We start from the raw sequence: 12,479 nt of genomic DNA on the forward strand, positions 1-12,479 counted from the left end.
TGGCAGTGGTGAGAGGCAGTCAGGACTTTGGCATCACTTCCCAAAGCACTGACCCCATAGATGTTCCTCTAGGTCACCTCCCACCCTGATCCCCAGTCTCCTATTCACCTCTTCTCTCTCTTTTGTGTCCTTCCATCCTAGGTGAAGACTCGCCCAAGGAAGTGCCCACTCCACGGATCAGGTGTCCCAAAGGCTCCAAGGCCTATGCCTCCCACTGCTATGCCTTGTTTATGACACCAAAATCCTGGATGAACGCAGATGTGAGTACTTGGACTTGCAGGTCGGGGTTTTAAGGGCAAGTACACTAGAGACCTGGTGGGTGGGGGGGTCCATTTCCCAGAGTTCCTTGGGGGTGACGGTGAGCATCCTCATCTTTTGCATGTATACCTCTTCTCCCCTACCTCTGCACTGCCCGTCTCCCAGTGATGTCTCAGGCCTCCCCTGAGTCTCTCCCTTCCCCACACAGATGGCCTGCCAGAAGAGACCCTCGGGACACCTTGTGTCTGTGCTCAGTGGGGCTGAGGCATCCTTTGTGGCCTCCCTAGTACAGAACAGTGCAAACACTTACTCAAACATCTGGATGGGGCTCCATGATCCCACAGAGGTATGAATACATCTTCTCTCTATAACCTCTCAAGCTGCTATCGCCACCCGAGCCCACTCCCTGTCCCCTGTGTCTGCCCAGTAAATGCCCTAGAGAGCCTTGGAGCTCAGAGATACAGGAGGATATTAGGGGAAAAGGGAGGACCTTGTGGCCAGCTGAACAGCTGAGTTCTGTGGAAGTCTCTTGCCTCTGCTGAAGTTAATCTGCTTCTTAATTTGCACGTGAGGCCATGTAATTCAGTTCTCTGAGCTTCACAGAGTCTACACGTATTGTGCAGAGTGATTCCTAAATGAAGAGAGGATCCATTTTTGCTCTATGGAACAGACACTGTCTTTGAGGTTCAGAAGCTAATCACATATGCATCACTCATTGCTGTTCAGTCAGTGACAGGTTACTCTGAATGGGTCTATTGGTCTTTGTGTTTATGGGCTTCAGGATTTGTCAATAAGAGCAAGGAGTTAGGAGGAGTCTCCCAGAGGAGAGCTTTGGCTCCCAGGCAGCATCTAGAGGAGCAGACCAAATTCCATGATGCTGGGGAGGGGTTCCTGCAAGGAGCCCTTTAATGGCCATTCAACCTCACTAGACTCCATCCTCTCTAGGGCTATGAGCCCAATGCAGGTGGATGGGAGTGGAGTAGCACGGATGTGCTGAATTACCTTGCCTGGGAGAGACACCCCTCCACCAACCCAAACCCCGGCTACTGTGGGAGTCTGTCAGCAAGCACAGGTAAGTAACAGAGGAGCTCCTTTCTGCCAGACCTCTCCATCCTCTTTTTCCCTATTTCTCAGTGTGACCGTCAGAGAATCCCCTTGAGCAAGAAAATGTAGGGTTGGTTTATCTTCTCCCACCCCTTCTCATCTCTCCTTTCTTTGAGTCCCATTCCCCTGGAGTAGGACACTGCTGAGGATGAGGGAGAGGCTGTGAATCCTACGCCAGAATCTGGGCTGCCTGTACCTTGGGTTCATGGGCTCCACCAGCCACATCTACCTGAGCTCCTCTGTCTCTCTAGGATATCTGAAATGGAGAGATTATAACTGCGGTGCGATGCTACCTTATATCTGCAAGTTCAAGGACTAGGTCTGGTGGGACGTCAGGAGCCTGAGTTTTGTGTGCAGCTCATCGTGGACATATGACCAAGTGTGAAAACCTACCCTGGAAAGGAATAGTCTCCCCCTACGCTCTAACCTGACCCTTCCTTCTGATCATTGCTCCTCCCTATTCATTTAACTTTATGTTCTTTTTGTGTATTACATGGCCTGAGATTGCAGAGAGCAATAATAAATACTTCATTCCATGTTGTGTGTTTTTGTGCTCCTATCTCATAGCAAGAATATGAAGAACAATGGGTATGGGAGGAGTTCTAGGTCTTGCCTCTGTCCAATGTTATTTATTCCCCCAGGGAAAATGCTTAAATGTACATCCCCACCAGTGTGTTTATGATCAGTATATAGTCCCTGTTCATGTACCTTTGTGTTGTTTATAGAAAAAGACATTACTCACCTACACATTCTATTACACATTCCTCCTATTTGTAATACTAACAGCCTTAGTGGTATCTGAAGATCTTAGAAGAGCACATCTGTAATCATTTGCTATCATTGATATTTTTTTTCTTTAATTTACAATCTTCCTTGGACCCTGACTTTTATAAAATACATTGAAAAATGAATGGGTTTATGATTATAGTGCTTACAGGTAGAGCATTAGAAGTTGTCACTCTCTTCCTTAAAACAGTTCTATTCTTAAACTAACCACCAGAAAAATGTTTGAAATTGCGATAATTTGTGGTGACCAATTGGGATTCATCTCCTGGGACTGGACTTAATTGCCTTCCATACAAAATCAGATTAAAAAAATTTTTTTTAACATTTTTATTTATTTTTGAGGGACAGAGAGAGATAAAACACGAGTAGAGGACAGAGAGGCAGAGAGGGAGACACAGAATCTGAAGCAGTCTCTAGGCTCTGAGCTGTCAGCACAGAGCCCGAAGCAGGGCTCAAACCCACGAGCTGTGAGATCATAACCTCAGCCAACGTTGGACACTTAACTGACTGAGCCACCCAGGTGGTCCTGATTTTTTTTTTTAAATGTTTATTTACTTTGAGGGAGAGAGAGACAGCATGCGAGCAGGGGAGGGGCAGAGAGAGAGGGAGACACAGAATCCCAAGCAGGCTCCAGGCTTCGAGATCTGAGCTGTCAGCACAGAGCCCAGTGCAAGGCTTGAACTCATGAACCACCAGATCATGACGTGAGCCTAAGTCGGAAGCTGACTGAGCCACGTAGGCACCCCCAAGATCAGATTTTTTTTTCAGAATTTAAAAATAATGGCTTTTGTCAAGTCAGTCAATATTGTCTACTACACCTAGAGCCATGCTTGAGTTCCTAAAATACTAATCACGGAGGCTTTGTTGCTAAATTCATAGTCTGTATTCATAACCATTTATATCCTGAATAATCATAAATTTATTTCTTCTAGTGAACTCTTATGAACTTTTGTATCTAGAAGTCTAGAACAAAGGTAGGCAGGCAGTTTTTATCTCTTCTCTCTCTATCTCTTCTCTCCCACTGAACCTTCCATAATATAATGCCCTCTGGGTAGTTCCAATGCAGTTGATAAAAAATGCTTCTCTCTCCTAATAATAACAACAACAATGATAATAATAATAAATAGTAATAAATAATCTCTTATTTTCTTTCACTAAAAATTACTCCTACACCAGGGAAGAAGGTGTGGGTTCTCCAATTTGTGTTGGAGCCCTGTATGCCTAACATGTATGCAAAAAACTTTTTGTTATATCCAATATCTGAATTCCCCATAATTTCTTCTTTCAGAGTCCAGCTGGGTTGCTGACAGCTTGTAAGTGCCTTGCCTGAGACACACATAGGCTTCTGTTAGGCTGACTCAGTGTAGACTATTTGGATATAAGCTGCTAACATGCATTCTAACTCACTCAAGCAAAGGGGGAGGTTTTGGGAAGTATGTGGATTTATCTCAGTGCACCAAGATTAGGGAAGATAGCTGAAGGACTAGGAAAGGGAAAAATAAAGTTAGGAAATGAGGTTAATTTCTTCTTCCCTTTCTCTATTTTATTTCACTGGGTGCGATTTCTTTTAGCCAATCAGTTTCCTTGCCCTTGGGATAACTCAAGGTGACATGACTAACTCATTCTACCAAACTTTTCACTCCAGGGATTCAAAACTTTAAGTATATTTTCAGTAAACAAATTTGTTTTCAGGAGAATATCTGATTATTCCAGCTAAGACTGGGTATTCACCTCAGTCTAGTCAGCTGAGGGAAAGAATTTGAGTCATGTAGTGTTACTATGGGAGCCAAACTCACCTCTTAAGTAGGATCTGTGGATGTGACCCAGTTTTTAGTGAAGGGGGGCAGGAAGGCACTCCAACAGAAGTTTGCTGCAATAAACATGACTTAATTGTCTCATTGTTTTGTTCTGACCTTGGCCTGTTTTCTGATTGAATCTTATTCTTTGGGTACTCACACATTGCCACAGGTACCATACCTGCCTCTGTTCTTGGACTGTCTTCCAGACTTTCAGTAGTTGTCAGCTGGCTATTGTGCTTACTGCTTTCATTGTATTTACCCAATTCCTGTTTGTTTTGAGGACTGTGAATAACCTGTCATGATGTGGATTTCTGCCAGTCATTGTAAGCCAATGAATTGGACAAAACCTTCCCATTTGGATCAGCACATTACCACAGGCTCCTGGGCCTCTTGATGGTGTTTCTGTCATGGACTTTACTCTCATCTAGAGTTCAAGAGGCAAAACAATTTGATAGAAATAGCACCTACAAAGAACATCTGGATAAGAGTTAGGTGAACTGAGGCACCCTATTTCCTAATATCTCTGAATGTAACTTGGCGATTCATCCCTTTAGTTTTTTTTGTAATTTATTTTTTAATTTTTTTTAATGTTTGTTTATTTTTGAGACAGAGAGAGACAGACCATGAATGGAGGAGGGTCAGAGAGAGAGGGAGACACAGAATCTGAAGCAGGCTCCACGCTCTGAGCTATCAGCACAGAGCCCGACGCGGGGCTCGAACTCACAGACTGTGAGATCAGGACCTGAGCCGAAGTCAGAAGCTCAACCGACTGAGCCACCCAGGCACCCCTCATCCCTTGAGTTTTAACAGAGTTCTTCCCTTTCCACCTCCAAACCTCCTACCACCAAACCACCTTTGTCCATTCTTCTTAAGTAGTTTTTCAAGTGCACCTCCAGGGTACCATAGCACATCAACCATGTAGATCTCTGCAATTTATGTGTATATTTAAAACATGGATTTATTTATAGATTTCTCCCACATGTCTAAAACAGAATTCTCTAAAATTGCTTTCCTTGCAATACTCATTTCGTGAGCTACTCATGGACAACAATTTTGTTGTGTGTATACATTTTGGAAATACTCCTTAGGAAGTTCTAAAGTATACAGAGTTAAGTAGGTTTCTTTACTGCATGGCTTTTCCAAGTATTTCTATGCAAATGTATGAAAATAAAGTCATAAGGTTGTCAGCTCATCAGGCATTTATTTGGTCACACGTTTCTGTGTGCCTGTTTGTGTATCTATATTTGGGAGAAATACCTATTAATAGATCATAAGTTGAATTCAGTTTTAATAATAGTCAAAAGTACTGTTTTTTCAAAGCAGGGATTGCAACTTACAGTCATTCGAAGTCATTAAATCAATTTAGTGGGTAATACAAATATATTTTCTTAAAAGAGAGGAGAGTAAAATAGAAAATTCTGCAGGATATTGCACAAAAATGTTTAATACTGTTTGAAATTTTGATTCGTTACATATATATGTGTGTGTGTGTGTGTGTGTGTGTGTGTGTGTGTGTGTGTGTGAAAAGCATTGGAATATAAAATATACTTCATACTGTAAATAGCAGTCAACATTTTGAATGCTAGTCTGAAGCATAGGCTTTTAGCTAACTATAGGAGAATTAAATGAAGTACCACTAGGGGGAGAGGTGGCCTAGCAGAGAGTGTAGTACTGGGAAGATAATAAATAAGAATGATCTGGCTGCTTCCCCAGAGAGGGTTAGAAAAAAGACATTAGGGAAAGGGGGGAAAACAGGTTTATTCCTACATCCTCTAAGATGAAATGTCTGCTACACATACCTGGGAACAGAAGAAACAAATCTTGCAAGTGAAAATGGACAGAATATAAATAGCGGAAGATTCAGGATTGGGTAGTTCATTGTGTCCCTAATAAATAGAAAGCCAGGAATATATATACAGAATGCTGGACACAGAAGTAAGACAGAGAGAGCTGGGACTCAAGGGCTCCTTATACCATCAGAAACTGTGAGTCATTTGTGGTTTTGTCTTCTCTTGGCTACTCAGAGTGAGAATGCTTCCCGTGTGTTGAAGAATGTCCCCTTGATATGGTTCATGGTGAGAGCAGAGTCACAGCTCCCATTATAGAGGCGAACGTGGCAGATATCTAAAGGTGGTAGATAGTTCTCTGGAGGTTAGGGGGTATGTTCAAAGCATGACAATAGGATACCTTAGCCAGGTAGTAGTGCAAAAAGAAACAATTAGAGATTATTCACAAAGGCTATGGAGCTTGGGGTTCTGCAGAAACAGCAGTGAGGGTTCAATGGTTATGACTCACATGGAGTTTCATCATCAAATTTTTCTAACTGTATGGTCTTGCCTGTAGTTTTAGCTATTAGACTTTCCTGGTTCCTTCTTGTTGTACAAACCTGGGGCTCCAGGCTCCCAATGAATCTCTTTTTTTCTTTTAAGTTTATTTATTTATTTTGAGAGAGAAAGAGAGCGTGCACCAGCAAGGGAGGGACAGAGAGAGAGGGAGAAAGAGAGAATCCCAAGCAGATGGTGCAGAGCCCAATGTGGGGCTTGAATTCATGAACCATGAGCCAAAGTCAAGTTTCAGAAGCTTAACTGACTGAGCCACCCGATGAATCTTTGATCTAATGAAAAACCTTTATATTTTATTTGTTTTGATCTTTATAGTTCATCAAGGTGTATTTGAGATGCAGTAAATTGCAGTATATATTCAAAATATAATTGATGTTTTGACATACATATACACCCATTAAATCATCAAAATCCAATAATAAGCATACTCGTCACCACTAAAGACCTCCTCTGCCAAGCCCACCTCTTACCTTCAGCTTCTCCAATCCCTCAAACCAAGGCAACCACTGATCTGTTTTCTGACACTATAGATAAGTTAAATTTGCATTTCCTAGAATCTTATATTAATGGAATGATACATTATATACTTTTCTCTCTGGTTTCTTATATTCAGCATAATCATTTTGAAATTCACTTATATTATTGCATGTATCCATACTTCATTTACTTTCATTGTTGAGTGATATTCTATTGTTGAGTGGTATTCTATTGTGTGGATATGACATAATTTGTCTATTCTGTTGGTGAACATTTAAGTGATTTTCAGTTTTTATCTATTATAAAATAAAACTACTGTGAACGTTAGTATACAGGTTTATGTACAGATAAATCCTTTTCACTTATCTTGGGTAAATATCTAGGAGTGGAATAGCTGCACTGAATACTAGGCATAATATATTTAAGTTTTTAAGAACAGCCACACATTTTCTAAATTGATTTTATCATTTACATCAACACCAGTGGTGCATACGATTTCCAGTTGTTTTACATTCTCAGTATGGTCAGCCTTTCTAATTTTAGTCATTTAGATAGGTATAAAGTGATATCTCATTGTGATTTTAATCTGCCTTTCTCTAATAATGAAGTTGAGAAACTTTTCGTGTGCTAAATTCCAGTCTTATGGTACAGCTAAGTGTCTTGATTGTAGTGATGATTACAAAAAGAAACACATGTGATAAAAAAGTGTGTGATACAGCTACACACACACATACACACACACACACACACACACACACACACACACACTAAGTATATGTATAAATGGTAAAATTTGAATAAGTTATCTAGATTGTGCTGTCAGTTTCCTGGTATCAATACTCCAGTTATGCAAGATTTAACACTGGAAGAGGCTGGTAAAGGGTTCTGGAACCACTTGTATGCTTCTTTGCACATTCTTATGAATCTGTAATTATTTCAGACTACAAACATTTTTCAAATTAACCCTTTCTTTTTTTTAATTTTATTTTTGATGTTTATGTTTTGAGACAGAGAGAGAGAGAGAGAGCAAGCGAGAGCGGGGGAGGAGCAGAGAGAGAAGGAAACACAGAATCCGAAGCAGGCTCCAGGCTCTGAGCTATCAGCCTTTTGTCTCCCCAAGCTCCTTCATATTTAATTCCTCACCTTACCTAATTTTTTTAAGTGTTGCCTGTGTAACCATGTTCTATTTCATATCTCCATTTTACTCTTAATGTGTTAGAGATTCACTGTTGCCGAACTGTGCTGTGTTCTGAACTCTCCTGATACCACCAAAGTATTCAGTGAGCCAGCATTTGTATAATTATTTTTCTATCCCTCATCTAACCAGACTTACCTCTGTGGTACAGTTAATCACTTTTTCCTTCCTGAAGACCTCTAACTTCCTTGACTTTTTTAACACCACACTTTTCTGGATCTTCATATCCTTAAGTCTCCAACTCCTATATAAACACTTGAACTCTATCTAATCCTTAAATGTGTATATGTTCATTTAGATGCCAAAATACAGATACAAAATATTAAACACAACGTAAGTTTATTTGCCTCTCATATCAGATTTTGGATCCAAGCTTTTTCATCTTCTTGCTGAGGCGTCTAATTGAATTGTTCTTGTCTGCTTAACTGAAGCAGAGACACAGCTCTGTCTACATTTCAGCTAGTGGGAGGGAGAAGAGTGGCATCCTGAGCCAGCCAGCTTACCTCTAAGTTAGAAATGACCCAGCAGTTGTGCACATCACCTCTCCTCCTCTCCCAGAGCCTAAACTCAGTCAGTCAGCCATGGAGCTACAGATGCTGGAAAATGTGGTCTCTGGCATGATGGGCATGAAAACAGCTATAATTTTATTACCATGGGACAGTGGGAGAATGGATTTGGAAAGACCTCTAGCAGTCTTTTATTGGTAGTATTCCTCAGGATTTCATCCATAGTGAACTTATTCTTTTATTTTGTACATTTTTCAAAAGGTAATTTTATCTATTTTCTTGATTTTCACTCACTTTATTTTAGTCCCAATTGTGGATCTCCTTTGCATCACCTTCACTAGCCTTTGAAATCAACTATCTACTCACCTGCTTGACTTCTGCAGGTAATCACTTTTCTATCCCATTTAGAATGGTGGTTTTCAAATGTAGCCAATTTGCAACTCTGAGGACATTTGGCAGTCTCTAGAGTTTCTTCATTGCCACAACAGTGGTGGTGGTGGGGGGGAGGTATTCCTCCTGGCATCTAGTGGGTTAAAGTCAGGATGTTGCTAAACATACTGCAATGCACAGTGTTGCCCTCTACAACAAAGACTTAGATGCCCCAAAATGTCAAATTGCTGCTGTTTAGAAACATTGCCCTAAAATATTGCCAGTTACCTAGTACATGTCAATAGATTTTGAGAGAATAAATGAAAATAATTCAGTAGAACATGTAGAAAATGTAAACTCAGTAGTCTTTATGACATAAATAGTAAACATGAGGATATCTTATGTTCTCACTCATAATCAACTACTCAGTAATGCTTACAACTTATTGAGCTTTGTGTATCTCATCCCATTTAAAATGAACAAAAAGTCTGTCGGGTATTAAAACATTGCACAGATGAGCAAAACAAGGCTCAGGGAGCTTGAGTAATTTGCCTATAATCAAAAAGCTATGCCTCAAACCCAGGATTTCTGTGGCCATGAAAGCACCCCACAGCCTCTAGGATTCATCTTCCTTCCACTATACACTCAGTCCTTTAACCTTGAATGCTTGAACAGTTAGGAGATGGATTGGACCTCTTCTTCTTTCTCTACTGGTGGTCACCCCAGGCAAGGATAAACTCTTGTGTCAGCATTTATGTTCCTCCCCTTGACAAAGTTGTAGTATCACTTTAGCCTAAAATTTTCAGAAGAGGGAAAACTAAGAAAACCCTTACTTATAACTCTGACCTTAGTAATGTTTTGAGCTGGCTGAAAAATTTCTGAAGACCCTGGTGACCCCACCCTAGCTCAATCTCATTTGGAAATCCTAAGTGCTTGCTCTTCTCACCTCTGAGATTCTCCAGTCCTCAAGTCAGTGAAAGGGAAGCATCTATAAAGTACTTTTTTTGGCATGTAAAACCTTGTCATCTATCTTTTCCTTACTCAAATCCATACTGTGTTCCTCAGAAGTGTTAGAAAAGTTTTTCCTTTTAAAGAAAAATAGGAAAATATTTTCTATGAGAGATGGTTAAGGAACAATATGGCATAAATAGAGAAAAATAATAATCTTTCCAGGGATATATGCATCCTGAGAGAAGGGAAAGAACAGAAATGCCTTTATAAAGTTCTCTTCTTCTGTCTTCTGAATGCCCTCAATTATTCACTCAAGAGGCTGAATGGAAGAAAAGGAAGGATTCTGTAGGAAGACATGCTGAGGTATTAGAGAAGAAGTCATAGTTCAGACAAAGGGATTTTTGTTCATTAGCAATTTTAATTATGTCAAGTGATAATTATCAGAAAAGGACAGTAGAAATTGTAGGGGGGCATCCCATTACATTAAAATTGACATGCATGAAATTATCCTATATTCTTTTAAGCTAATCCTGTGTTTCCTTTTTATCTTGTTACCATATTGTCTTTATAATTCTCAGCTAACTAAAGTCAAGTCAACAAACTACAGAGCCCCTATGATATCTAGTATACTAGAAATTATGTCAAAAATACCCTAGAATGCTAGTGTTGGAAGGGACTGTAATACTGACTGTTTAACACTTTTACTTCATTCCTCAGAGTTCTGCCCTGAAGGGGAGTAGCAGGCAAGGGAGCAGTTAGCCATAAAGACAGTTAATGTTAGGTGTTTTCAGGTAATGATGAGATGAAGAAATCAGTTGAAGTTACTGACTTATGATTCTTATTTTTTTAACTTGATCGATAGTCAGAAAACTGATATTTTCAAATGGTTGACATCTACTGAGATGTCCTCCAATGATCCCTGCTTCCTGGTATTGACACCCTGTGTTTAATCCCTTCTCCTGCAGGTGGGATGGCCCTGGTGACCTGCCATTTACCAACAGAATATAACAAAGATGATGGGATAGAGTTCCATGATCAGGGAACAAATAACTGTGACTTCTCTCTTACTTGCATTCTTTCTCTCTTGCGCTCTCAGTCAACCACTCTGATGAGGAAAGCTGCCATGTTGTGAGTTGCCTACATGGAGATAAACTTGGAACCTACATGGCAAGGAACTGAAGGAAGCCTACAGCTAGCAACGAGCAAGGAACTGTGGTCTCACTCCAGCAGCCCATGAGAAAATGAATCCTTCCAATAATCATGTGAGTGTGAAATCTAATCTTTTTCCTGCCAAGCCTTCCATTGAGTCTGCAACCCTTGATGTTGCCTAGTGAGAAACTCACTAATTTCATAGCTTGTAGGTCAGCAATCTGGACCTGACTCACAGAAACTATGAAATAATAAGTTTGCTTTTAGGTTACTATGTTTGGGATAATGTATTATATCACAGGGGATAAGTAATACAGTCAATTTCCTAGCATAATATAAAGGCAAACATGAATACAACTTTAAGGTATGTGGTTATTTTTCTAAAAGAAGGACCAACTTGGGTATATTCTTTATGCAAATTAAAACAGCTCGCCATTGTTGAACTTGAATTCAAATATTTTAAACTAGAACTGAATTGGGGTACTTGAATGACTCAGTCAGTTAATAGTCCAACTTTGGTTCAGGTCATCATCACATGGTTTGTGGATTCAGGCCTCGTGTCAGGCTCTGTGCTGACAGCTCAGCTTGGAGCCTGGGATCTGCTTCAGATTCTGTGTCTCCCTCTCTCTCTCTCTCTCTCTCTCTCTCTCTCTGCTGCTCCCCGACTTGCGCTCAAATGGAATGTATGTTGTAATGGTTATATTTTCTGGACTTTTTTTTTTTGGAGATGTGTGTCTGTTATGGATGGTTGGTTTGATTATCCTATGTGCATTTATTATTCTTGTCCATATGTAAAGGAGTGGGGATGGGAGGGTGTTTTGTTCAACAAGTTTGTCCAAGAATGTCATAAGCTGATCTTCACTTTAAGTTAGAAGTGACCAAAGACTAGCTTGATCTTGGCTAAGCACAGCCAAAATCAAGGAATGGATGTTTCATGTCTGAGTAAGTTAATAATGAATAATGCTGGGATATGTCATGATTTTCTATGTTATTGTATTGTGAATCTCCTTAAGGTAGAGATGGGGCAGCTATTGTCAACTGTCCCAGGTAAGAGTGGACCTAATAAAGGAAATAAGTAGTAGCAGACCTTAGCCTTAAAGGAGAAGAATTTCCTTCCCCTTCCTAGGTTTCTTACTACACGACCTTAAGTTTGAGCAAGAAGGGCATGCTCTAGGCCTTGGTATTCTAAATATGGTCTTCAGTAATACCCTGGAGCTTGGTAGAAATGTAGAACCTTATGCCCCACCTCCAACCAATTGAATCATAATGTGCATTTAAACAAGATTCCCAAGTGACTTAAATGCACATTAAAATTTTAGAAGTACTGTTCTAAAGTACATTTGAGTTAGATAAACTGGCCCCTAGCTCAGGGCATCAGACTGCAGACCAGGCAAGGAAGTATCCTCTGGGGATGAGCTATGATCCAGGCTTGTAGGATACAACCTTTAGTTGTTAACTTTCCTCATCTGCTAATAAAGTCTTTTAAAAAACATAGCCTGGTCCCAGCTATAACTGAGGACACTGAAAGAAATTTCTCTGCTTA

The 12,479-nt window shown here is 40.2% G+C and overlaps 1 protein-coding gene across 8 annotated transcripts in view; it reads left to right on the forward strand.

Moving 5' to 3' along the window:
* LOC102949004 (lithostathine-like) overlaps positions 1–12,479 on the forward strand; it is a 423,911-nt gene that overhangs the window by 220,769 nt on the left and 190,663 nt on the right. For 6 of the 8 annotated variants that reach the window (XM_042981823.1, XM_042981824.1, XM_042981826.1 and 3 more), the window contains 4 exons: positions 142–260; positions 467–604; positions 1,204–1,330; positions 10,884–11,049. In XM_042981823.1, coding sequence (XP_042837757.1) covers positions 142–260; positions 467–604; positions 1,204–1,330; positions 10,884–10,966 — 467 coding nt within the window. In that variant the 3' untranslated portion in view covers positions 10,967–11,049. Of the gene's footprint in view, positions 1–141; positions 261–466; positions 605–1,203; positions 1,331–1,613; positions 1,899–10,883; positions 11,051–12,479 lie in introns of those variants that run through there. The other 2 variants (XM_042981828.1, XM_042981829.1) reach the window with 2 other exon arrangements.

This window comes from Panthera tigris, chromosome A3 (assembly GCF_018350195.1).
Source record: "Panthera tigris isolate Pti1 chromosome A3, P.tigris_Pti1_mat1.1, whole genome shotgun sequence".
Classification (NCBI taxonomy): domain Eukaryota; kingdom Metazoa; phylum Chordata; class Mammalia; order Carnivora; family Felidae; genus Panthera; species Panthera tigris.